At 43.3% G+C, this 27,906-nt stretch overlaps 1 protein-coding gene across 1 annotated transcript in view; it reads right to left on the reverse strand.

Moving 5' to 3' along the window:
• The window catches only part of trpm3 (transient receptor potential cation channel, subfamily M, member 3), a 357,718-nt gene that overhangs the window by 105,223 nt on the left and 224,589 nt on the right, over nt 1-27,906 (reverse strand). The window contains exon 9 of the mRNA XM_072259452.1: nt 10,049-10,121. Coding sequence (XP_072115553.1) covers nt 10,049-10,121 — 73 coding nt within the window. The remainder of the gene's footprint in view (nt 1-10,048; nt 10,122-27,906) is intronic.

Consider the following 27,906-nt stretch of genomic DNA (forward strand, 5'->3'; position numbering starts at 1 on the left):
AAAGGCAGTTGATTAACAAGAGCTTTAAAGACTACTGCCAAGCCTCAGGAGGAAAGGGACGTAACAAACATTAATGGATGAATTTACTCAATCTGTATATTCAGAAATCCCAATGATATGGCAGCTGACATAAGAATAGGCAGTAGAGAGGGCATAAATATAGTCAGTTGGATGGGCTTACATGTGTTTACTTTAATGCAAATGCATCAGGAACAAGTGTGATGAATTTGGAGCATGGATCATTACATGGAACATGATGCCGTGACCACTCTAGAAACTCGGCCGTTACAAGAGCAGGAATGACTGTTGGATATTCAGGGGTTTAAATGTTTCAAAAGGAACAAGGAGAGAGCTAAAGAGGTGGGGGGGGCATTGATAATCAAGGATAGTATCACAGCTGAAGAAAAGGAGGATGTCGTGGTAAGATCGTCTACTCTGTCAGTGTGAGTAGAAGTCAGAAACAAGAAGGGAGCAATTTGGGTGTATTCTCGAGACCTCCCAATAGCAACAGAGACTTTGAGGTACAGATCAGGAGGCAGATTTTGGAAAGGTGCACAAATAACAGGATTGCTGTCATGGGCCACTTCAACTTTCCTAATATTGATTGACACCTCCTTAATGCAAGAAGTTTAGATAGGGCAGAAATTGTCAGATGTGTCCAGGAAGGATTGGACAGGCCGACTAAGGACAGGCCATATTGAACCGAGTGCCGGGCAGTGACCTTGGTCAGGTGACTGATCTCTTGGTGGGAGAGTATTTCAGAGACAGTGACAACTCCCTGACCTTTAGCATACCCTTGGACAAAGATAGGAGTAGATGTTATGGGAAAGCATTTAATTTAATGAATGAATTTATTTATTTAAGGATACAGGGCAGAGTAGGCCCTTCTGGCCCTATGAACCATGCTGCCCCAGCAACCCAACAACCCTGATTAATCTAACCTAATCACGGGACAATTTACAATGACCAATTAACCTACCTTGTAGGTGAACTGTGGGAGGAAACCAAATCACCCTGGGAAAACCCAGGCATTCCACAGGGAGGACATACAGATGGCACCGGAATTGAACTCTGAACTCCGACACCCAGAGCTATAATTGAAGGAGGGCTGACGATGATGCTATTAGGCAGGAATTTGGGAACATAAACCGGGAACAGATCTACTCAGGTAAATGCACAAAGGAAATGTGGAGATTGTTTAGGGAACACTTGCATGGGGTTCTGGAAAGGTTTGTCCCATTGAGGTGTAGGGTGAAGGAACCATGGTGGAACATTTCATCAAGAGGAAGAAGGAAGCAAAGATCAGACAGGGCTCTTGAGAGTTATAAGGTAGCCAGAAAAGAGCTTGAGAAGGGACTTAGGAGAGACAGAAGAGGACATGAGAAGACCATGGCGAGTAAATTAAGGAAAAGCCCAGGGTGTGTACACATATTTAAAAAACATGAGGATGACTAGAGCAAGGGTAGAACCAATTAAAGATAAATGAGAAATATGCCTGGAGTTGGAGGAGATAGGAAAGGTCCATAATGAATACTTTGCTTCAGTATTCATCAGTGAGAGAGACCTTGATGAATGTAAGGTCAGCATAGAACCGATTAATGTGTTGGAACATTTGAAAAACATCAGGATAGATAAATTCCTGGGGTCAGTCACAATATTCCCCAGGTTACCATGAGAAGTAAGAGAGGAGATTGCTGCACTGCTGTTGATGATCTTTGCATTTTACTGACTACAGGGACAATGTCAAAAGATTGGATGATGGCAAATGTTATTCCCTTCTTCAAGAAAGATAATGGAAATAATCCTGGGAATAACGGACTAGTGAGTCTTACATCAGTGGTAGGCAAACTATTGGAGAGGATTCTTGGAGACAGAATTCACAAGCATTTGAAGAAGCATAGTATAACTAGGAATAGCCAGCATTGCTTTGTGAGGGGCAGGTCATGACTTCTTTTGAAGAAGTGACAAAACAAATTGGTGCATGTGATGCATATGAATTTTACACAGGCCTAATGGTAGATTCATTCAGAAGATCAGGAGGCAAGGGATCCGGGGAAACTTGGCTGCATGGTTACGGAATTGGTTTGCCCAAAAAAGGAAATCAGTGGGCTCAGGTGTAGTGTATACGCCCTGGAGGTCAGTAACAAGTGGTGTTTCACAGGAATCTGTTTTGGGACCCCTGATCTTTGTGATTTATGATTTTTATAATGACGGATGAGGAAGTGTAAGATAGTGAGTTTGCAGGTGATACAATGGCTGGTTGTGTTGTGCACAATGTAGAAGGTTGTCATAGATTACAATGCGACAATGATAGGATGCAGAACTGGCCGGAGAACTGGCAGATGGAGTTCAATTAGAAAAGTGTGAAGTAATAAACTTTGGAAGGTTGAACTTGATGGCAGAGTGCAAGGTTAATGGTAGAATTCCTGACAATGTGAAGGAATAGAGGGATCTTGGGGTCCAAGTCCAGAGATCTCTTAGGGTTTCTGCGCAAGTTGATAGGATGTTAAGAAGGCGTATAATGCATTGGGCTTCGATATTCAAGTGATTAAGTTCAAGAGCTGTGAGGTAACATTGCAACTCTATAAAACTCTGGCTAGACCACACTTGGAGTATTGTGTTCAGTTCTGGTTGACTCATTATAGGAAGGATGTGGAAGCTTTAGAGGATGCAGAGGAGGATGTTGCCTGGATTAGATGGCATGTCTTATGAAGAATGGTTGAGTGAGCTAGTGCTTTTCTCTGGAGCTAAGGAGAGTGAAAGGCCAACGTGATTCAGGAATATAAGATTATTAAAGGTATAGATAGAATGAACAGCCTTCACGTTTTTCCAGGCCAATGCCAGAGGACTTCCATTTAAGATGAAGGAAGGAAAGTTAATGGGAGATGTCAGAGGTAAGTGTTTTAACACAGAGAGTGGTAACTACCGGGGTTGCTGGTAGAGGTGGATATATTAGGGCAGGGGTCCCTAAACTTTTTTGCACTGCGGACTGGTTTAATATTGACAATATTCTTGCTGACCGGCCAACCCGGGGGGTGAGGGTGGGGGGGTAGGGTTTCCAATGGACAAGAGTAGGAGTCAAATACGTTGGGTTTACCCAGAAAAAGAAAATGACCATGAAGCCTTGCGCGGGCACCGGTGCGCATGCGTGACCTTCGCATGCGTGTACCTGCCGATTTTTTTCCTGCAAATCGTTTTTGGTGATTCTGTTCGGGGGGGGGGTGGTGTTAATCACGACCAGAATATAGGTGATAAGTGGCTCAATTTGGTTTCTAAAAGGGTTTATCCAACGAATTTAATATTAAACACACAGCGCATATTTTCCTCGCATGAATTTAGTGATAAGTCAATTATCGGGGAGGACAGGGGAGCTTGAAGTAAATGTTGAACAAACTTCCAGTAGAAGTGGTAGAGGCAGGTTCGATATTATCATTTAAAGAAAAATTGGATGGGTATATGGACAGGAAAGGAATGGAGGGTTATGGGCTGAGTGCAGGTCAGTGGGACTAGGTGAGAGTAGCGTTCGGCACGGACTAGAAGGGCGGAGATGGCCTGTTTCCGTTCTGTAATTGTTATATGGTTATACAGTATTAGTCACTTATAAGTCAATAGCATCATAACATTTTAAGTAACGTTTGGATATTAAACACACAGCACATATTTTCCCCGTATAAACATATAAAATCATTGCAACACACCAATATCGCTGAATCAGTGGGAGCCCTGGGCTTGTTTTCCTGCAACAAGACGGTCCTATCGAGGGGTGATGGGAGACAGCGATACTCGAAGGGGGTTCCTGATGTCCAGTCTATTCTGCAATTTAGTTTTCATTGCATTCATTGCAGAAAACTCCGCTTTGCAGCGATATGATGTTGGAAATGGAAGCAACGTTTTCAGTGCTTTAGTGGCTATCTCAGGATATTCAGCCCTGACTTGGATCCAGAATGCCGGCAGAGATGTTATGAAAAACATACTTTTCTGCCCGCCGTCATTTGCAAGCTGGAGGAGTTGATCTCCTTCCCGCGCTGACATGGATGACGCGCGGGCAATGACCTCGCGTGTGTTCAAGCTCAACAGTGGGCGTGACAGGGAATGAGGAAAGGTGCAGCTGACTCATATCACCAAATCATATCGTTTCCTCGCGGCCCGGTAACACATGCTTTGCAGCCCAGTGGCTGGGGACCGCTGCATTAGGGAGATATACTGTATTTGGTTCTTAAATAGACTCATGGATGTAAGAAAAATGGAGGGTTATGGGCTTCATAGAAGGGAAAGATTAGATTGATTGTGGAGTAGATTTATATCAACTGATATAAATATACTGAGTGAAGTGGAGGATAAATGCGTGGCTGAGGGATTGGAGCAAGGGGCAGGGATTCAGATTTCTGGATCACTGGGACCTCTTTTTGGGCAGGTGTGACCTGTACAAAAAGGACGGGTTGTACTTGAATCCGAGGGGGACTGACATTCTGGCAGGGAGGTTTACTAAGGCTACTGGGGAGAGTTTAAACTAGAATTGCTGGGCGTGGGAACCGAAATGAAGAGATGGAGGAAAGAGCTGTTGGCTCTTAAATAGAGAAAGCTTGGAGACAGTGCGAGAGGGAGGATAGGCAGGTGATAGAGGAGGGATGTGCTCAGACTGATGGTTTGAGATGTGTCTATTTTATTGCAAGAAGCATCATGAACAAAGTGGCTGAGCTTAAGAGTGTGGATCAGTACTTGGAGCTATGCTGTTGTAGTCATTACAGAGACTTGGATGGCTCAGGGGCAACAACGGTTACTTAGAGTGCCAGGCTTTTGATGCTTCAGGAAGGACAGGGACGGAGGCAAAAGAGGTGGGGGCATGGCACTGCTAATCAGAGATAGTGTCACAGCTGCAGAAAAGGAAGAAGTCATGGAGGGATTGTCTACTGAGTCTCTGTGGGTGGAAGTTAGGAACAGGAAGGAGTTAATAACCCTACTGGGTGTTTTTTATAGATCACCCAATAGTAACAGGGACATACAGGAGCAGATAGGGAGACAGATTCTGCAAAGGTGTAATAACAACAGGGTTGTTGTGGTGGGAGATTTTAATTTCCCAAATATTGATTGGCATCTCCATAGAGTGAGGGGTTTAGATGGGATGGAGTTTGTTAGGTGTGTTCAGGAAGGTTTCCTGACACAATATGTAGATAAACCTACAAGAGGAGAGGCTGTACTTGATCTGGTGTTGGGAAATGAACCTGGTCAGGTGTCAGGTCTCTCAGTGGGAGAGGATTTTGGAGATAGTGATCACAATTCTATCTTCTTTACCATAGCATTGGAGAGGGATAGGAACAGACAAGTTAGGAAAGCATTTAATTAGAGTAAGGGGAAATATGAAGCTACCAGGCAGGAACTTGGAAGCATAAATTGGTAACAGATGTTCTCAGGGAAATGTACGGAAGATATGTGGCAAATGATCAGGGGATACTTGCGTGGAGTTCTGCATAGGTACATTCCAATGAGACAGGGAAAGGATGGTAAGGTACAGGAACCATGGTGTACAAAGAAAAGCTTATGAAATGTTCAAAAAACTAGGTAATGATAGAAATCTAGAAGATTATAAGGCTAGCAGGAAGGAGCTTAAGAATGAAATTAGGAGAGCCAGAAGGGGACATGAAAAGGCCTTGGCGAGCGGGATTAAGGAAAACCCCAAAGTATTCTACAAGTATGTTAAGAGCAAGAGGATAAAATGTGAGAGAATAGGACCAATCAAGTGTGACAGCGGAAAAATGTGTATGGAACCGGAGGAGATAGCAGAGATAATTAATGAATGCTTTGCTTCAGTATTGAGTATGGAGATGGATCTTGGCAATTGTAGGGATGACTTACAGCAGATTGAAAAGCTTGAGTATGTAGATATTAAGAAAGAGGATGTGCGGGAGCTTTTGGAAAGTATCAAGTTGGATAAGTCACCAGGACCGGATGAAATGTACCCCAGGCTACTGTGGGAGGTGAGGGAGAAGATTGCTGAGCCTCTGGAATTGATCTTTGCATCATCAATGGGGACAGGAGAGGTTTTGGAGGATTGGAGGTTTGCAAATGTTGTTCCCTTGTTCAAGAACGGGAGTAGAGATAGCCCAGGAAATTATAGACCAGTGAGTCTTACTTCAGTGGTTGGTAAGTTGATGGAAAAGATCCTGAAAGGCAGGATTTATGAACATTTGGAGAGGTATAATATGATTAGGAATAGTCAGCATGACTTTGTGAAAGGCAGGTCGTGCCTTATGAGCCTAATTGAATTTTCTGAGGATGTGACTAAACAATTGATGAAAGTAGAACAGTAGATGTAGTGTATATGGTTTTCCGCAAGACATTCGACATTCCATGCAAGGCTTATTGAGAAAGTAAGGAGGCATGGGATCCAAGGGGACATTGCTCTGTGGGTCCAGAACTGGCTTGCCCACAGAAGGCAAAGAGTAGATGGGTCATATTCTGCATGGAGGTCGGTCACCAGTGGTGTGCCTCAGGGATCTGTTCTGGGACCCATGCTCTTCATGATTTTTATAAATGACCTGGATGAAGAAGTGGAGGGATGGGTTAGTCAATTTTCTGGGATATCGATAGGATGGAAAACTTGGCTGAGAAGTGGCAGATGGAGTTCAACCCAGTTAAGTGTGAGGTGGTTCATTTTGGTAGGTCAAATATGATGGCAGAATATAGAATTAATGGTAAAACTCTTGGCAGTGTGGAGGATCAGAGAGATCTGGGAGTCTGAGTCCATAGGACACTCAAAGCTGCTGCACAGGTTGACTCTGTGGTTAAGAAGGCATATGGTGCATTGGCCTTTATCAACCATGGGACTGAGTTTAAAAGCCAAGAGGTAATGTTACAACTCTATAGGACCCTGGTCAGGCCCCACTTGGAGAACTGTGCTCAGTTCTGGTCGCCTCACTACAGGAAGGATGTGGAAACTATAGAAAGGGCGCAGAGGAGATTTACAAGGATGTTTTCTGGATTGGGGAGCATGCCTTATGAGAATAGGTTGAGTGAACTCGGCCTTTTCTCCTTGGAGCAATGGAGATGAGAGGTGACCTAACAGAGGTGTATAAGATGATGAGAGGTATTGATCATGTGGATGGTCAGAGGCTTTTTCCCAGGGCTGAAATGGCTAACACGAGAGGGCACAGTTTTAAGGTGCTTGAAAGTAGGTAGAGAGGAGATGTCAAGGATACGTTTTTTTACGCAATGAGTGGGGAATGTGTGGAATGGGCTGCCGACGATGGTGGTGGAGGTGGAGACGACAGGGCCTTTTAAGAGACTCCTGGATAGGTACATAGAGATTAGAAAAATAGAGGGCTATATGGGTAACCTTAGGTAATTTCTAAGTAAGTAGATGTTCGGCACAGCATTGTGGGCCGAAGGGCCTGTAATGCTCTGTCGGTTTTCTATATTTATATCAGTAAGCACAACTGTGCTGTACTGTTCTATGTACCTATGTGCAGAGACAGAAACAGCCCTCTGCCAATGTCCTTCCTGCACAGAGCGTACATCACTGCATTGCTCTAATCGTGGTTCCTGCAAGTCCCTGAATTTCACCACTCTGCCCCAGTGGCCCTCCTTCTGCTGCTAAGGCTACAACTTTCAGAATCCCACCCTAAACTTTTGATGTGCAAGGACCCCATTGGGAACGTTTTGCCTTGTGCCACTGCAGAACTAGGTGTTAGTCATGAGTACACATAATGTGGAATTCAGGAGAACTTGTTTTCCACCCAGAACATGGTGAGAATGTGGAACTCACCACCTGGGGAGTGATTGAGAGGGAAGCGAGAATATAAAAAGAGGGTGAATGAACTCGAGCAAACATGAATTGAGGTACTGAGCTGATGACTGAAATGGAGTGGAGTAGGATGAAGGTTGTTCGAGAACAAAATCTAGTATTGGCCAAATAGTTTATTTCTCGTATGGGTTCTATACCTTTTTCTTATCAATATGTATGGAACAACAGAGGAATCTTGAGGTCCAAGTCTACAGATCCCTCAAAGTTTCTGTACAAGTTGATAGGGTGCTTCAGAAGGCGTATGTTGTGTTGGTCTTAATTAGTCAGCGGATTGAGTTCAAGAACTGTGAGATACAGTTGCAGCTCTATACAGCTCTGGTTAGACTACATTTGGAGTATTGCATTCAATTCTGGACACCATATTATAGGAAGGCTGTGGAAGCTTTAGAGAGGGTGCAGAGGTGACTTACCAGAATGCCGTCTGAATTACAGAACATATCTTATGAGGGAAGGTTGAGCAAGCTAGGGCTTTTCTCTTTGGAATGAAGGAGGATAAGAGGCAATTTGATAGAAGTGTATAAGATGATAAGGGCCATAGTATGGAAGCCAACACCTTTTCCCAGGGCAGCATTTTTATATGACTGTTGTGAAAAGCCTCATGGCATTTTGTGAAGTTATCAAGGGGACACACTTTTAAGGTGATTGGAGGAAAATATAAGGGGGGTGTCAGAGATAGGTTTTTGCACTGAGAGTGGTAAGAGCATGGAATGTGCTGTCAGGCTGGCAGATATATTAGGGACTTTCAAAAGACTATTAGATAGGCACATTGATAAAAGAGAATTAGAAGGCTATGTGGGAAGAAGGGTTAGATTAATTTTGGAATAGATTAAAAGGTCGACACAACGTTGTGGGCTCAAGGGCCTGTACTAAGCTGAATTATTTTAGGTTGTATGTTCTCTGCTCCATGTGACACAGCAAGACTCCAGTTTTCATTCACCAAGGTCCTGGATCACATGTTCTTTTTAATAGACTAAGACCTTGGGTCTTGTGTTTCCTTTCCATTCACTGGAGCACTAGTTCCCATCCTCTGGTTTCACTTTCTGGAGCCCTGGTTCCCCTCTTCTCTTTTAACTCAACTACTTCACTGTGAAGCTTATTATTACACCATGAAACATAAAAATCAAAGTAAATGTACATTAAGGCATTAGTATTAGTAACATGCCATAGTCTGGGAAATCTGTTAGACCAGCATTACCAATGTCCTGGTTGCCATCCGATTATCAGATCTCTATCCTGATGAAATACCGCAAGGCTTTTCACAACTATTATACAAAGCTTGGCACAATGGTAGCGGATCAGGCTATAAAGATCTTGGTTAAATAGGTAGACTTTAAGGACAGAGTATACAGGTGGAGAGGTTTAGGGTTATATTTCCAGACCTGAGCAACTGAAGGCAGAATGACTGATGGGGTAGGTCAAGGGTGGCGAACCCATGGCACAGATGCTATAGATAGCATGTCCAACCATAATATAAAAATACATAATGATCATCTCTTCTGCCAAATGAAGAAGTAAATAATTTCTTTTAACAATCCGAGAGCACTGAGATGTTTTCACAGGAAATGCCTTGCACCAGCTTGATGCCAACAAGACAGTTGTAAGAACACATGATGTTGAATGATACATTTTGCAATCCTCACAGACCTGGTGAACATATCAGTATTTGGATAGTGAACGGTTGGATTATTTGGTAATGGCTTTGCTCTGCTTATATATTTTTTTCTGTTTGTGAGTGAATACAGGACACTCAGCAATAATAACAGTAAATATATGTAACTTACTTCCTCCGTGAATATTTATTTTTCAATGTTTTAAAAGATTAATATTAATAATTTTGAACAGGTTTTCTAAGTGCTGCGTTTATTTTAATCTGTATTATACTTTTATTAATAATAAAACAATGAATGCACATAAATAAGCAACAGGACATCCTTTTTCCTTAAAATATCTATAATTATTGTTACTAATTTATTAATAAATGATAATTTTAGCTCAAAATTACCATGGCATGCAAGACAATTATTTCAAAAAATTATCACTCACTTGGATACACACTCTCAGAAAGGTTTGCCACCTCTATTGGTGGCATTAAAACTGGCAAAGTATAAGACAACAGAATTGGGGAGAGTCCAGACTGTGAAGTATTCTGGGGTCAGAAGAAATTACTGAGAGGAAAGTTTAATCATGCATGATAAAAATAATACATTAGATTTGTTGAGGTACAGTGGTACATAGGGAAACTATTACCTTTAAGGAGTGCTGTTAGAATAGCCAAATCAATGTCCTGATGTCCCTCTGAGCCCATTCTGAAGACCGTAATCTGAAAAATGATAGGAGAGTTAAAGCTTGCTGTATTATTTATGGGATCTAAGCATGACAACTATGGTAAACTTTGTTGAATCCATGAAGGAGATTACAAAACCATCAATGTCACCCATCTCAGATAACCTGTTGAGTTGGTGAAGTAGCTGCATACACCAGAGTTGCTAACTCTTGTTAGGTGTACAATCCATCATTGGACATGCTTCCTCAATCATCTGCTCCCAAATGCTCTGCCCTCAAGGCATTCAATCTCTCCACCCTCAGCAAGATCAATCAGAAAGCAGAGACACTGAATTGTGGTCAGTTCATTATTGGCTGTCAGTCAAAGAACCTGTCAGCCCCTGTAGCCAGCACTGGTAAAACTAACAAAGATGATAATGTTGAATGCCACTGATAGTTCTGCTTTCTGAACAAACTCCTGGAGATGAAGCCATGATCCTGGAGGCTTGCCAACTCCTAATTTAATTTGGTTTGATGCACCCGGAATAAAATCTCACCCTCTGTTAACATCTGGAACATCAGTGGATTCTGCCTCCTGAACTCTGTTGGAACTGAGCTGACCTGTACTGGACTCCATTAGTCCCTTTATAATCCACCTGGGATATCCCTGCTCATTGGAAATTGAGCCAGAGTAATTACAATTCATGATAGAATAGAAAGGAGGAGAGACATGGAGAGAGAAACTCCCCAACCAGTGGAGTGATTTTATTTTACAGAAATGATTTACTTCATCTTTTAAAATTCCAAGGAATATTTATTTCAATCCTGAAGAGAATAGCAGTTTAGAAAAATTTAAATTCCTATCAGGAGAGATGTTCTGAGTGAACAACAACCATTTATGATGGTGTATTGAGGCCAAATGTTACTACTTGTTCTGAATAGCAGAATTGGATACAGATGATTTCCACATTACAGTAGCTCAGATAACAGAAATTTGTTCTTATGAAATTCACAAAGTATCTGGGATACGGAATAAAAATTCACTCATAAGAAATGTATGTGGATAATAGCAATTAAACAAACCCAAATTGTATTTTTCCAACTTTTACTTTTTGATGCATGTGCACATGATAGGACTCCATGTTTAAAAAAAATTGTGATATGGACTGTTTTCTAGGAACCCAACATCCCTGTAATAGAGGCATTACCTGCAATGTGCAGTTTATGATGGTCTTACCTTTGAATCAAATGGTTAGGTTCAAAGTTCAAAGTAAATTTATTATCCAAGTACATATACATGTACGTCACCATTTATTACCCTGAGATTCATTTTCTTGCAGGCATTCACAGTAGATACAAAAAGACACAGGAGAATCCATGAAAAACTGCACATGATAAAGACAGGCAAAATACAACAAACTGTACACATACAAAAGAAAAATAATATATAAATAAGCAATAAATATCGAGAACATGAGTCCTTAGTGAGTCCATAGTTTGTGGAATCATTCCAGTATTGGGGTGACTGAAGTTATTCCCTCTGATTCAAGAGCCTGATGGTTGAGGGGTAATAATTGTTCTTGAACCTGTTGGTGTGGGTCTTGAGGCTCCTGTATCTCCTTGATGGAAGCAGATAGAAGAGAGCATGACCTGGATGGTGGGGTCCCTGATGATGGATGCTGCTTTCCTGCAACAATGATCCTTGTTAATGTGCTCAATGATGTGGAGAGCTTTACCTGTGATAGACAGTGCTGTATCCACTACTTTTTGTTAGATTTTCCATTCAAGGGCATTGGTGTTCCCACACTAGGCTGTGCTGTAACCAGCCAGTTTATCCTCCACCACACGTATATAGAAGTTTGTCAAGGTTTTAGATGACATGCTGAATTTGCATCAACTTCTAAGAAATTAGATGCACTGCTGTGCCTTCTTTGTAATGGCAGTGATGTGCTGGGCCCAGGCAGATCCTCTGAAATGATAACGCTGAGGAATTTCAAGTTGCTGATTTGCTTCATCTCTGATCCCCTGATGAGGATGGGCTCATAGACCTCTGGTTTCCTCCACCTGCAGTCAATAATCAGCTCTTTGGTTTCCCTGACATTGAGTGAGAGGTTGTTGTTGTGGCACCATTCAATCTCCCTCCTGTATGCTGATTTGTCACCACCTTTGATTTGGCCCACAACAGCTCGGTACAGAAACCTTAGCTGGCACTCCTGTACTACTGCATTTTCAGAGCTGCCTCTTTAGAATTGACAATATACCCTCTATCCTCTACACCTGCAGATAGATGTAACAAATTCCCCGGGATTACTTCAAAGAAGAGCAGGAGAGTTCACTTGTGTATCATGGAGCCCATATTTGCATCCAAAATCAACAACATTAAATTACCAAACTCTAGCACTACTACTTTGCTGCTTGTGGGAACTTGCTGCATTCAAATTGGCTGCTCTGCTTTGTGGATAGCACCCCTAAAGAAGCGCATTATCTATAGAGTGTCTTGTAGCATCCTGAAAGATGCTTAGGAAGTGCTTTCCTGCAGAGCAGCTAGGGAAAACACCTGGACTATAAACAGGGACCAGGTTGAAGTTGCAGTTACCTCATGCCAGCTTGTCCAATAATATCCATAATCTTTCACAGCAGTACCATGCAGTAAGTATAGTTCTAATTCCACTTAATGAAATACCACAAATCATTTGCAGAGCAATCAGTTACATTTTGCAAGTGCAGATGCTAATAAGGAGAACGAAAGAAAATAAGCTATTTCTACGGGCAAGTATTGAACATGAGACAACTAATTATTTTTATATGGATTTTGTGGACAATGGAATGAGCCCTTGAGCCACATTAGACACACAGCTTGGAACCTGTTCAATATTTTATTGCTATTGTGTTACAACGTTAGAGTGTATATCTTTTGCAGTGTTAAATTGGTTCTGAAGAAAAGGCAATTATATTAGTTGAAACAGCAACTGCTCATTGTGTGAAGTGCAATGATAAAAGAGGAAATAAGTTTTATGACAAATTTCATGCCTCTGAATGTGACACTTTGCAAGCATTTACACTTTTTAGCTATGGGAGGAAATGAAAATTCGACGTGTGTTTATGTTTCTGGATGTCCAACAAATCTTACAGCCAATAAAGCACATCTCTAAATTGTTGTTTTGGCTATAATGAAGGATATACAGGCAGATAATTTATGCATAACAAGCTCCAACAAATATTGAGGCATAAATCACAAACATCAGGAAGTCTGCAGATGCTGGAAAGCCAAAGCAACGCACACAAAACGCTGGAAGTATTCAGCAGGGCAGGCAGCATCTATGGAAGAGGAAAAACAGGCAACGTTTCAGGCCAAGACCCTTCTTCAGGACTGAGAAGGAAGGAGGAAGATACCTGAATAAAATGGTGGGGGGGAGGCGAAAGAGGCTAGCTGGAAGGAGATAGATGAAGCCACGTGGGTGGGAAAGTCAAGGGCTGGAGAAGGAAGAATCTGATAGGAGAGGAAATGGACAATAGAAGAAAGGGAAGGAGGAGGGTACCCGGAGGGAAGTAATAGGCAGGTGAGAAGAAGGGAAAGGTTAGAGTGGGGAATAAAAAAAGGGGGGTGAAATTTGTTCCCTGGAAGGGGAAATCGATATTCATGCCACCAGACTGGAGGGTAGCCAGATGGAATATAAGGTGTTGCTCCTCCAACTTCAACTTGGCACCAGAGGGTGCCATGGATTGGCATGTCGGAACAGGAATGGGAATGGGAATTAAAATGTTTGGTCATTGGTAAGTCTCGCTTGTGGTGGATGGTGAGGAGGTGCCTGACGAAACGATCCCCCAATTTATGGCAATATAGAGCTCTGGAGCTCTGGACACATTAGATGACCCCAGCAAATTTGCAGGTGGACTGTTGCCTCACCTGGAAGACTGTTTGGGGCCCTGAATAGAGGTGAGGGAGGAGGTGTATAGGCAGGTGTCTCACTTAGCATGCAGGAAGCGATCCCTGCAGAAAGCGGGTTGGGGGGTGGGTAAAGATATGTTTAGGGATAGGATTCCTTTGAAGATGGCGGAAATTGCAGAGGATAATGTGTTTGATGGGGTGGTAGGTAAGGGCAAGAGGGAGTCTCACTATTATGGCAGTGGAAGACAGGGTGTGTGCGGATGTATGGGAAACGGAGGAGATGTGCTGATAATTACCTATTTTAGTGATGTTAATTGTCTAATAAATGTTGGTTTTGAGACCAGGGAGAGTTTCCCTGTTCTTTAAAGTAGTGCTCTGGGATCTTATGCTCACTTGAGACCTTAGCTGGATGTTACCTCATAGTAGCACCCTCTTTGGTGTGGGTACTGAGAGAGGTGGTATTGATTAAAGTACAGCACAGTCAAACATTAGCCTGAATTGTTCTGCTTGAATGCTTGGGGTGGGACTGGAGCCCCACTCAACACCAATGCTTCCACTGAGACACAGCTGATAAAGCAATGAATGGGCAGCAGGTGGGAGGAGGTTCACGTGGAAGATAAATACCAGCACAAATCAGTTGGGCTGAGTAACTGTGCTTAAAAATATTACACAGCTAATTATCTTCTTAACACAAGTGCAGATTCAGAAACACTCTCCTTAAAATCAGAATGCCATTAATGCTCTATTGACTGTCCAATTTTGGACCAGGGGCATACTGAATTTTAAAAAATTTTTCTCTTGGGATAAAAAAAACACTGATGCAACACTGCACTTGATGCATGAGAGTAGGTTATGTTGCACTTGTAATGTTGGCATATGTGAGTAGGTCAGAGCCAGTGATGAATTTTGACAGCCAGCTTTGCCAGGCCATTGGGTTGGCTGACTGACGAAGGTGTCAATTGTCACAGATGTTTCTAACAAGCAGAAACATTCAAAAACTTGGTTAGAAATAAGTTTTAAAAAATAACTTTGTAAAATGTTAATATTTTTCAAAAAATTGTTAAATCTTGTAAACACAAACATTTTGATAACTATAAAATTAAAAGGAATAAGAAATGATACCTTATAATTACCTCTCAGTTGTTCTTCCTGTGCATTCAAAATGAATGTGTTTGCTGTTCATTCCTGAGTTCTAACTTGTAAAGATTCAATAGCCGAACTCACCCTAAAGGATGACAAATTCAGCAAGTTTATGCTCGTCTTCTAAACTTCATGAGAGGTTCTGGGAACCTGCGCCAGTAATATCAGGACTTTTGCTTAGTGAGGGGATCCTGAACTTGCTGGAAATCCATTGGCTGGGATCCAGGGGAGTAGATATGCTGGGAATTTGATAGGGAACTGCCTGCATTTCCCAGCATGTTCAAACCACTGGTTTCCTCTACAATGGATTGCATCTATATGTGCTACATGCTCCTTAGAATCAATGGATACTAATAGTATTTTCTCCTTAGTTTTATGCTATCTTCATAAGTCACTGGCCAGATGAACAAAAAAAAGAGCTTAGATACTTCAAATATATATGAAGAAACTACAGTGAAAAAATGAGGCCTGCATTCAAAACATATCTCTTTAGTTAAATGAACTTGTTCCATGTTTGAAATTCAAGCAGAATTGTTTTGAAACTTTGGGTAATTGGCAGGTCTAGAAAGTAAGATGATGAATCATTGTCCTTCGAAGATTGAGGAGCAAAATGCCATTTGGATTAATAACTTGTGATGCAAATGTCAAGCAGGAATTTCCTTTCTATCATTTGAATTAATTAATCACTCTCTGTTTCCATGTAATATTAACAAGCTACTTTGTTAATTGCAGGTGTATTGATACAGGGGATAGAGGGGCAATTAAAGGAATACAAAACAATTCAGCAGAATTGTCAAGGAAGACTAACCAAGCTGCTGCTCCTTTTGGTAGAGGAGAGATGATACAGCAATGACCTGATCAAGGGCTTTAAGATTATGCAACAGACACGCAGAAGATTATGAAAATGTTTGATTAAACAGACATACAGAAGTTTAAACTTCTGGGGGGTACTTTTGTTCAACAAACAGTGTGTATTCACCAAACTGCAGCCTGAGAGAGTTGAAATTTGAGTGTGGGTGATCAGCTCTGGGGAGGGAGTCCTTCTACCTGCAAGGATCCTGCACTTGCTCTAAAGCCTTCTCAGCTATCAGTTCAAGGTCATAAATTCAGGAGAAACTTCTTTACTAGAGAGTAGTAGGAGTATGAAATTCGCACCATAAGACCATGAGACAAAGGAACAGAATTAGGCCATTTGGCCCAGTGAATCTGCTCTGCCATTTCATCATGTCTGATCCATTTCCCTCTTAACCCCATTCTCCAGCCATCTCCCCATAACCTGTCATGTCCTGACTGGTCAAGAACCTGTCAACCTCCACCTTAAGTGCACCCAGTGACTTGGCCTCTACAGCTGCCTGTGGCAATGAATTCCACAGATTCCTCACCCTCTGGCTAAAGGAATTCCTCCTCATCTCTATTCTAAATGGCCGTTCCTCTATTTTGAGGCTGGGCCCTCTGGTCCTAGCATTCCCCACCAAAGGAATCCTCTTCACACCCACTCTATTGAGGCCTTTCAAAATTTGACAGGTTACAATGAGATCCCTTTTCATTCTTCTAAATTCAATGAGTACAGGCCCAGAGCCTTGCAGCTCACTTGATAACCCTTTCATTCCTGGAATCATTATCACGAACTTCCTCTGAACCCTTTCCAATGTCAGCACATCCTTTTTTAAATAAGGTATCCAAAACTGCTCACAATACTCCAAGTGAGGCCTCACCAGAGCCTTATACAGCCTCAGCATAACATCCTCGATTTTATATTTTAGTCCTCTTGAAATGAATGGCAACATTACATTCATCTTCCTCACCACTGATTCAACCTGCAAATTAACATTTAGGGAATCCTGAACAAGGACTCCCAAGTCCCTTGGGCTTTTGAATTTGTTCCCTGTTTAGAAAATAGTCTATGCTTTTATTCCTTCCATCAAAGTGTATGACTATACACATCCTGACACTGCCCCCTCTTTGCCACAGGAAGTGTTTGGGGTGGACAACAGGGATGATGTGGGAGGAAGCTGGATAAACAAGCGAGGGATAAAGAAATAGAAAGGAAATGCTGAAAGCAGGAGATGAAGAGGGCTGAGGGGAGGCTAGGGTTGAGGAAAATAATTACCAGTTAGGCTGAGTGGCCTGCTTCTCTGTGATACATGCCATGTATTTTATGTCGTAACTTACTTGTAAAGTTGTCCATCATTAGAAATTTACTTCTCTTTGGGAATTAACTACTGGCACTGGTTTCTTTCAATTAATACATTAATAATTGATATACTTATGTGAGGCAGACAAGTGCAGCTGTTTTTTATGTCGCTACTTAATGTGAAAAATGCTTTTAATCAGACTATCCATCTGGAGATATCCTCACTGTTTTTAGTGAGCCTGCTACATATAAATACACTGCTGTTGTTACTAACATTGGAGAGTAACTGTACTTCAAATTTGAAAGGGCTGTTTTGAAAGAGATATAAAGGGTATGCCATAAATGCAAACCTCTTTCTTGACCTGCTAATCATTCTGGCACATTTTCTTTCCTGAGGCTTTCAGAATCTGTAGAGTTTGCTGCAGCAGCTTGATCGGTGCAAAGGGCATCTCAATAATTTATCAGCAAGATTGCTTTTAGTGTCCTATATATTTATTCCCATTAGCTGTGTCTGCAATGACTATTAATTCTGTAACACGGAAGGAATTTCTGAACTAGCATGTGATATATTTATGACAAACAACAGAGTTTTACCTGTGTGCAAAGTTGTGATGTGGATCTGTGTCACATGATTAGGGAACTAGAAATCCATTTGATCACTGCATTACTGATGGCCTGAGGCTTTCAATGTATAATTCAACAATAAACCCTTGCACTTATATAGCACTTTTAATGTACTCTCTCAAAGTGTTTCATTGGACAAAATCTGACACTGAACAAACTAAGGTGATATTAGGACAGGGTATCAGAAGCTTGAAGAAGTAAATTAGTTATAGGGATCTTGGAAGTACGTGAGGCGCCACAATTAGAGGAGGCAGAGATTTCAATTTTTGGAGTTGGGGGAGATTATAGCGATAGGAAGGAGTGAGGTGGACTAAGAGTAAGATATGGGTTTTGGAAAATCAGGCGCTGCCAGAACAGAAGTCAGCCTGTCAGAAAGGAATTCTACTTAATCGAGGGAGAGAGGAAGAGGAGAGCCATCCGCAGTACCACCGATGCGGTAGAGAGGACCTCAAGACGGCTGTGGCTCAAAAGAAGGGAGCCATGGAATCATAAGCAGCTAGCCATCTGGACACAAGCTGGGGTCTGATCAGCCCCAGCTGGGTCACCTGGAGGAGGTTTATGATGTTGAAAGACCCAAAACACCCGATGATTCCAGGAACATCACTAAAGATGTGTCCAGAAGCATCAATAGATGTATGTACACAGCTTACACCCTGAGTTAATCAGTGACAACCAGGAAAGACTGGGTGACAACCGCAAAAAGAGTGGTGACGACTGGAGAGTCAGTGACATCCTGGAGAGATGGCAACCAGGGCAGAACGGGCTGGTAACCCAATCTGTGTCCTCTGAGAGGAGGACCCCCACAAAAGCTACAATGAATCTAAGGAAAAGATACCCCCAGGGGTGCCCGAGAGGGGGAGAGGATGAGCACCCCAGTCGGATGGACACAACGACATCAGACCCAGGCAATGAACAAACGACGATGAGGAAGCAGTGTGCATATGGCAAAATCTGCAAGAACGATCACGGCTTGAAGATCCACCAAGCGAGGATGAAGTGTTTGGCGGGAGCAGGAGCAGCACAATGCGCAGGTGTCCAACCTGGTGAGACGAAGGAGGGGGCAGGCTCGGAGTCACCCCATAGTGCCCGAAACCTCCAAGTGTTGCAAACTAATCCCTCGAACATGAAGTCTAACAGGAGGCGGATCAAATGGCCTGCAGCTAACATGACTTCACTGTGGAAGCAGTTTGATGAAGATGTTAACCAAATTTTGGAGGCAACGGCGAAGGGAGGGGTTGATAGGAAGCTGCAGGCCATGACAACAATTATTGTCAGTATCGCCACTGAATGGTTCGGAGAAGAGGAGAAGGAAGGCTCCAAAACATTTTACCCGAAGAACCAAAGAGCATTGAGGATCCACAACATCAGGCAGGAGATGAAAGCGCTGAAGTCCCAATACAAGGAGGCAGGAGAAGAGGAGCGCATTGGCTTGGCCCAGCTGATGTGCATACTACGAAAGAAGATCAGGGTCCTCCGCCGGGCAGAGTGGCATCGGAGGCGGCGTCGTGAAAGGGCCCGAAAACGTGCTGCCTTTATCGCCAACCCCTTCAAGTTCACCAAGGAGTTGCTGGGGGAGAAGCGCAGTGGGAAACTGGCCTGTTCGCAGGAAGACATAGACCAATATCTGAAGAAGATATATAATGATCCAGAAAGAGAGCAGGAGTTGGGAGAGTGCGACATCCTAATAGACCCACCTGAACCAGATGTGCAGTTCGACATGTCAGAGCTGCAACTAAAGGAAGTCAGAGAGGTCATCCGCAAAGCAAGGGCAGGCTCGGCTCCAGGACCAAGCAACACCTCGTACAAAGTGTACACGAACTGCCCCAAGCTCCTGCTGTGTCTGTGGAAGATCCTGAGAATCTTCTGGAGAAGGGGGAAGATCCCAGAATAGTGGAGAGTGGCTGAAGGGGTGTGGATCCCGAAGGAGGAAAATGACACCCAGATAGATCAGTTTCGCATCATCTCCCTGCTGTGTGTCGAGGTGAAGATCTTCTTCAGTGCAGTTTCCAACCGGTTGTGCACCTACCTAGCAAAGAACGCCTATATTGATACATCAGTCCAGAAGGGTGGCATTTCAGGGATGCTGGGCTGTCTGGAGCACGTCGGTGTGGTGACACAGCTCATCAGGGAGGCCAGAGAGAACAAGGGCAACCTGTCAGTGTTGTGGCTCGACCTGGCAAATGCATCTGGCTCCATTCTGCACAAGCTGGTGCAGCTCACACTGACCAAATATCACGTCCCCAGCAGAATCAGAGACCTTATCGCTGATTATTACAGTAACTTCAGGATGAGGGTCTCTTCAGGAGCAATTACATCAACCTGGCACAAGGTGGAGGTCGGCATCATCACAGGGTGCACTATCTCAGTGACACTGTTCTCCCTAGCCATGAACATGCTCACTAAGTCTGCTGAACCAGAGTGCAGAGGGCCCAGAATGAAATCCGCTCAACGGCAACCACCTATCAGGGCATTCATGGATGACCTCACAGTCACCACAGAATCAGTCCCAGGCTGCCGGAGGATTCTGCAAGGGCTCGAAAAGCTGGTGGAGTGGGCCCAGATGCGTTTCAAACCTGCCAAATCAAGATCGATGGTGCTGAGGAAAGGGAAGGTGGAGAACAAGTTCCGGTTCAGCATCGCAGGCACAGCCATCCCAATCATCACAGAAAAGCCAGTCAAGAGCTTAGGCAAAGTTTTTGACAGCTCTTTAAGGGACACAACATCCATTCAGGCAATCTGCACCGAGTTGGATGGCTGGATGAAATCTGTGGACAAGTCTGGCCTACCTGGGAAGTTTAAAGCCTGGGTGTATCAGCATGGCATTCTTCCCAGAATCCTGTGGCCTCTCCTCGTCTATGCAGTTCCGATCTCGACAGTCGAAACCTTAGAGAGGAGGGTTAGCAACCACCTCAGGAGATGGCTGGGGCTGCCAAAGAGCCTGAGCAGCATCGCACTCTATGGACACCACAACAAACTACAACTGCCCTTCAAATCCTTAGAGGAAGAATTCAAGGTAACAAGAGCCAGAGAAGTGCTACAATATAGGGACTCAAGTGACCCGAAGGTGGCTACAGCAGGGATCCAAGTAAGTACTGGCAGGAAGTGGAGGGCAGAGGAAGCTGTTCAGGAGGCAGAGGCGAGGCTGCGTCACAGGAGGCTGGTGGGAGTGGTCACACAAGGCTGAGCTGGGCTAGGATCCTTTCCAACTCCCCAAATGGACACCAGAGGGAAGGAAAGGCGTCGTCTAGTTCAGGAGGAGGTGAGAGCAGTAGTGGAGGAGATGAAAGCCTGCAGGACGGTGGGAATGAAGCAACAGGGAACTTGGACAAGATGGGAGAATGCGGTTGAGAGGAAAGTGACCTGGGCTGATCTTTGGAAAACCGAACCACACCGCATCCAATTTCTCATCCAGGCAGTGTACGATGTGCTTCCAAGCCCATCAAACCTGCACACATGGGGCAAGGCAGAGTCATCTGCGTGCCCACTGTGCTCCAAGCGAGGAACCCTGGAGCACATCCTCAGCGGCTGTGCAAGGGCACTTGGTGAGGGACGGTACAGGTGGAGGCATGATCAGGTCCTGAAGACCATCGCTGAAGCCGTCAGCGCAGGAGTTGAGTGGGCGAAGCAGTCCCGACCCTCCAAGCGGACCATTGCCTTTGTCAGAGCTGGGGAGCAGCCAATACCTGCCAAATGAACATCTGCAGGCATTCTGACCTCTGCAAGGGACTGGCAGCTGTTGGTGGACCTCGAAGGGCAGTTGAAGTTCCCCAACCATATCACAGCCACCACCCTGCGACCAGACATTGTCCTAGTGTCTGAGTCTACTAAGCAAGTGGTGCTGCTGGAGCTGACAGTCCCATGGGAAGATAGCTTGGAGGAGGCCTTTGAAAGGAAGCTCTCCAAGTACGCAGGACTGGTCAGCAACTGTCAGCAGGCTGGATGGAGAGTGGGGTGTCTCCCAGTGGAGGTTGGTTGTAGGGGATTCGTAGCCCGTTCTTTAGTTAGAGCCTTCAGCATTTTGGGCATCGAGGGAGAGAGGAAGAGGAGAGCCATCCGCAGCACCACCGATGCGGCAGAGGGGGCATCAAGATGGCTGTGGCTCAAAAGAGGGGAGCCATGGAGTCATAAGTAGCTAGCCACCTGGACACAAGCTGGGGTCTGATCAGCCCCGGCTGGGTCACCTGGAGGAGGTTGTATGATGTTGAAAGACCCGAAACACCCGATGATTCCAGGAACATCACTGAAGATGTGTCCAGAAGCATCAATAGATGTTTGTACACAGCTTACATACCATGTGTAAAAGTGCTTGAATATTTGAACAGGTCACTTACCAGTGACAGTACACGTCCGTGACAGTGACATTTGAAGAGGTATGCAGAGACACAAGTCAGAGGAGGTAGTGGGGAGCAGCGGTGAGATGGAACAGCAGCCACACTCACAAAACTCTGAACAATCCCACACAAACGAGGCAAGTGTAATCCCTTGTAAACCAGGTATAAGTACATGGTGATTCAGAGTAATTCCTTAAGTGCATCTATCTGCAATACTGCCAATGAATATACTTATGATTTCCCTGCACATCACTGATGTTCAACACCCATCCAGTTAAGTATTTCTAGTCCTTTCTCTAAGAAATGACTAATAAATATCGCATTAAGTTTGGCTAATATACTTATAAATCACTTATGTTTATTTACATTAAAATATGTGCCTAAATTACTGGGAAAAAACCAACTGAGATGAGTGAGTTTTGCTGGAAAAATAATTTTGTATTGCGTATTTTGTTAGATATTACATAAGTACATAAGACCATAAGACATAGGAGTAGAATTAGGCCATTTGGCCCATTGAGTCTGCTCTGCTATTCAGTTATGGCTGATCCTTTTTTCCCTCCATAGCCCCACTTCCTGGCCTTCTCCCCGCAACCTTTGATACCATGCCAATCAAGAACCTATCAAGATCTGCCCTAAATACACTCTTTTGAGCTGGACTTCACAGCCTCCTGTGGTAACAAATTACACAAATTCAGCACCCTCTACTAAATAAATTTCTCCGCATCTCTGTTTTAAATGGATGCCCCTCTACCTTGACGCTGTGCTCTCTTGTCCCAGAGTCCCACACCATGGGAAACATCCTTTATAATCTGTCTAGGCCTTTCAACATTCGAAAGGGTTCAATGAGATCTCCCCCTCATCATTCTAAGTTCCAGCAAGTGCAGACTCAGAACTATCAAACGTTCTTCATATAAACCTTTCAATCCCAGAATCATCCTTGTGAACCTCTCTGAACCTTCTCCAAGGCTACCACATCTTTTCTTAGCTGAGGAGCCAAAAACTGTTTACAATACTCAAGGAACATTGCCTTATAAAGCCTCAGCATCACATCCCTGTTCTTGTACTCTAGACTTCTTGAAATGAATGCTAACGTGGCATTTGCCTTCCTCACCACTGACTCCACCTGCAAGTTAACCTTTAGGGTGTTCCGCACGGGAACCCCCAAGTCCATTTGCATCTCATATTTTTGGATTTTCTCCCCATTTAGAAAATAGTCTGCACATTTATTTCTACTAAAAAAAAGTGCATGAACATGCATTTTCCAACATTGTATTTCATTTGCCACTTTCTTGCCCATTCACCTAATCTGTCTAAGTCCTTCTGCAGCCTTCCAGTTTCTTCCACACTACATGCGCCTCCATCAATCTTCATATCATCTGTAAACTTGGCAACAAAGCCACCTGTTCCATCATCTAAATCATTGATATACAGCATAAAAAGAAGCGGTCCTAACACCAACTCCTATGGAACACCACTAGTCATTGGCAGCCAACCAAAAATGGATCCTTTTATTCCCACTTGCTGTCTCCTACCAATCAGCTAATGCTCTAACCATGCCAGTAACTTTCCTGTAATAACATGAGCTCTTAAATTGGTAAGCAGCTTCATTGGCACCTTGTCAAGGGCTTTCTGAAATTCCAAACATACAACATCTACTGCACCCCCCTTTATTTATCCTACTTGTAATTTCCTCAAAGAATTCCAACACGTTCGTCAGGCAAGATTTTTCCTTTAGGGAACTATGCTAACTTTGTCCGATCTTGTCCTGTGTCACCAAGTACTCCATAACCTCATCCTTAACAATTGACTCCAACATCTTCCCAACCACTGAGGTCAGGCTAATTGGTCTATAATTTCCTTTCTGTTGCCTTTCTCCTTTCTTAAAGTGGAGTGACATTTGCAATTTTCCAGTCCTCTGGCCCATGCCAGAATCATAAAGTAATAGAATCATAGAAATCTACAGCACATTACAGGCCCTTTGGTCCACAATGTTATGCCGACCATGTAACCTACTCTACAAACTGCCTAGAATTATCCTACCACGTAGCCCTCTATTTTTCTCAGTTCCATGTACCTATCTCTCTTAAAAGACCCTATTGTATCGGTTTCACCTCCATCGCTGGCAGTGCATTCCACACATCCACCACTCTCCGTGTGAAAATCTTACTCCTAACATCCCCTCTGTACCTACTTCCAAGCACCTTAAAACTATGCCCCTTTGTGTTAGCCATTTCAGCCCTGGGAAAAAGCTTCTGGCTATCCACACGATCAACGCCTCTCATCATCTTATACACCTCTATCAGGTCACCTCTCATCCCCCATCACTCCAAGGAGAACAGGCCAAGTTCACTCAACCTGTTCTCATTAGGCATGCTCTCCAATCCAGGCAACATCCTTGTAAATCTGGTCTACACCCTCTCTATAGTATCCACAAATAGTATACTAGAGTCCAGTGATTTTTGAAAGACCATTACTCCACAATCTCTACTGTAATCTGTTTCAGAAGCCTAGGGTGCTGTTTACTGTTTATCTAGTCTGGGTGACATATGCACCCTTAGGTCTTTCAGCTTTTTGAACACCTTCTCCCTTGTAATAGTAACAGCACCCACTTCTCTTCCCTCACATGCTTCAACATCTAGCACACTGTTAGTGTCTTCCATAGTGAAGATTGATGCAAAATACTCATTTAGTTCCTCTGCCATCTCCTTGTGCCACATTATTATTTCTCCAGCCTCATTTTCTAACAGTCATATATCCACTCTCAACTCTCTTTTATTTTTTACATACTTGAAAAAGCTTTTACTATCCACTTTGATATTGTTTGCTAGCTTGCTTTAATATTTCATCTTTTCCCTCCTAATGATTCTTTTAGTTGCTCTCTGTAGGTTTTTAAAAGCTTCCCAATCCTCTGTCTTCCCACTAATTTTTACTTTGTTGTATGCCCTGTCTTTTGCTTTGACGTTGGCTTTGACTTCCCTTGTCAGCCCCGGTTGTACTATTTTGCCACTTGAGTATTTCTTTATTTTTGGAATACATCTATCCCGCACCTTCCTCATTTTTCCTAGAAACTCATGTGATTGCTGCTTTGCTGTCATCCCTGCTAGCCTCTCCTTCCAATTTACTTTGGCCAACTCATCTCTCTTACGATATAGTTTCCTTTACTCCACTGAAATACTGCTATGTCAGACTTTGCTTTCTCCCTATCAAATTTCAAGTTGAACTCAATCATATTGTGATCACTGCCTCCTAAGGGTTCTTTTACCTTGAGCTCTCTAATCTGGTTCATTACAAACATCCAATCCGGTATAGCTGATCCCCTAGTAGGCTCAATGACAAACTGCTCTAAAAAGCCATCTCATAGGAATTCAACAAACTCGTTCTCTTGAGATCCATTACCAAACTGATTTTCCTAATCAACCTGCATGTTGAATTCTTCCATGACATCAGATGATTTAAGGTAAGAGTTTTGGAGAAAAAATGATTTATTTTGATAAACCAGTTTAAGGACACTGGAAGCAGTCTGGCAAACTTCCTGAAGAGCTAAGGGATTTAAGGAGGTGATGAAACAAGAACCTTGCTTTTCTAAGACATCATGACACTTTATTCAGCCAATGATGTACTTCCAAAGTAGCATCACTCTGGTAATGTAGGAAAAGTTCGAACAAACAGCCGAGTTAGAAATAAATATTGGTTAGGACACCAGTTAAAATCCCTAGCTCTCAGTTAAAGTTGTGGTAAAAGTACTTTTCACATTCACTTATGAGAGGACACAGGGACCTTGTAACAGCACAGCACTCCTTCAGTGCTGCGCTGGAGGATCAGTCCAGATCTTCATGGTCAGCTCTCCAGAGTGAGATTTGAATATAAAACGTTCTGGCTCAGAGAGAAGATGGTATGTTATCCAGTGACATTTCTTGAGCTTTGATATGCTTTCCTAAACTTTTTCCTTCCTTCCCATACACTATCAGGCACAACTTACAAGTATATTGAATCACAGAACGTTGAAATTATGCAGCACAGAAGGAGGTCCTTTCAGATCACCTTGTCCATCTGACCACAATGCTTGTCTATGCTAATCCCACATAACTGCCACATAAGGGCTGTATCCCTCTACGCCAAGAGTTCCCAACCTTTTTTTATGCCATGGAGCCTTACCATTTACCAAGGGGTCCATGGAGGGGTCCATGGACCCCAGATTGGGATCCCCTGCACTACGCCTATCCTATCCAATTCATAAATGTATTCTATACTATCTTGCATCTTTAATTCTGAATTAAAAGGGTAGCCAGTAATTTATTTTTGACTCTGTGATATTCACACAGTTTGCCAATAAAATACTAAGGGAGTTCCTGATGCTTCGACCTTGGAAAATGAAATCAATATATCATTCAACGTACCACTGAGTTGTTGACTTATTGCACTTGTAAATATAGAGTTTAGAAAGAGAAAATAGCTGAGCAGCTGTAACTACGGGCCACAAATCCAAAAGGACAAAAAAAGGCACAAGGCATCCCTGAAAATGTTGCCAGTGAAAAGACACCAGAGTTCTTCGAGACCACTGGATGAAATTGATGCGAACAGCAGTCCAGCAAAGAATGTGCACTCACCAAAACGCATCTGTGGTGTGAGGCCTAGGAGGACTGAGGTCTGTGTGTGAATGAGGAGTTCTAGGAGAGAGTGTTTCTACCTGCAATGATCTGGTCATGCCTGATCATTTTTGGAGGCTACCTAAGACTTCTGGTCAAATGCGGAATGCTGCCAGTTATTGAAAGGTGAACCATTTTTGTCATCAGGGTTTGAATGATAGAAAAGAGGAAACAAATTCAGAAGTCTCCCAAAGAGGAACTGGGTAACTATATGAAGGAGAAGAAAAATAATGTGAACATTGGGGAAGAGCAGAGCAGAATGCTGGATTGGCAAACTCTTTGAAAGAGTCAGCACCATCCCCTGTGCTAGACGGCATGCGTTTAAGGTTGGGCGGGGTGGGGTAGGGTTAAATTGGAAGAACTTGTGCAGAGAAACTTTATTTTTACACAGTAAGTGCACAGCCAGCGGTGGTAGTGGAGGCAAATATAAAAGAGGCATTTAAGAGGCTCTTAGACAGGCATGAGAATGTGTAGAGAATGAAGAGACATGGACATTGTGTAACAGAAGAGATTAGTTAGGCATCTAATTACTAGTTTAATTTGTTTGACCCAACAGTTTGGGTGAAAAGGCCTATTCCTGTGTTGTACTGTTCTATATATCTCATAAGAACATTAATGTTTCACAGTTTTATAAATGTGATCTAATCTGCAGAAATTGCTCCATCAGGAAAAGTGCCAGTGGATTTCACAGCTGTCAATTTTAAAGGATGTATCTCCCACCTACATAGTTCCCTTACAATTCTTCTCAGGAATGTCTAAGCCTGATCCTCCTTGTGACCATCTTGCTGAGCAGTGCATGGAATCTATCACTACTCTTCCCCTAAAAACACAAGAAGATTGGAGCAGGAGTTGGGTACTCGGCCCCACAACCTACCCCACCATTCAATATGACCACAGCTAACCTATCTGAGGTTTCAGTTAGGTCACCCCGAGAAGTCCACAGCACCTGCGAAAGTACCCACTGGGACTCTGGTCTAATTAGGGTGAGCCAACATGGCTTTGTGTGGGACAAGTCGTGTCTTACTAACTTGATTGAGTTTTCTGATGGGTTAACAAGGGTGACTGATTAAGGTAGA

The sequence above is a fragment of the Mobula birostris genome, chromosome 5 (assembly GCF_030028105.1).
Source record: "Mobula birostris isolate sMobBir1 chromosome 5, sMobBir1.hap1, whole genome shotgun sequence".
Classification (NCBI taxonomy): Eukaryota; Metazoa; Chordata; class Chondrichthyes; order Myliobatiformes; family Myliobatidae; genus Mobula; species Mobula birostris.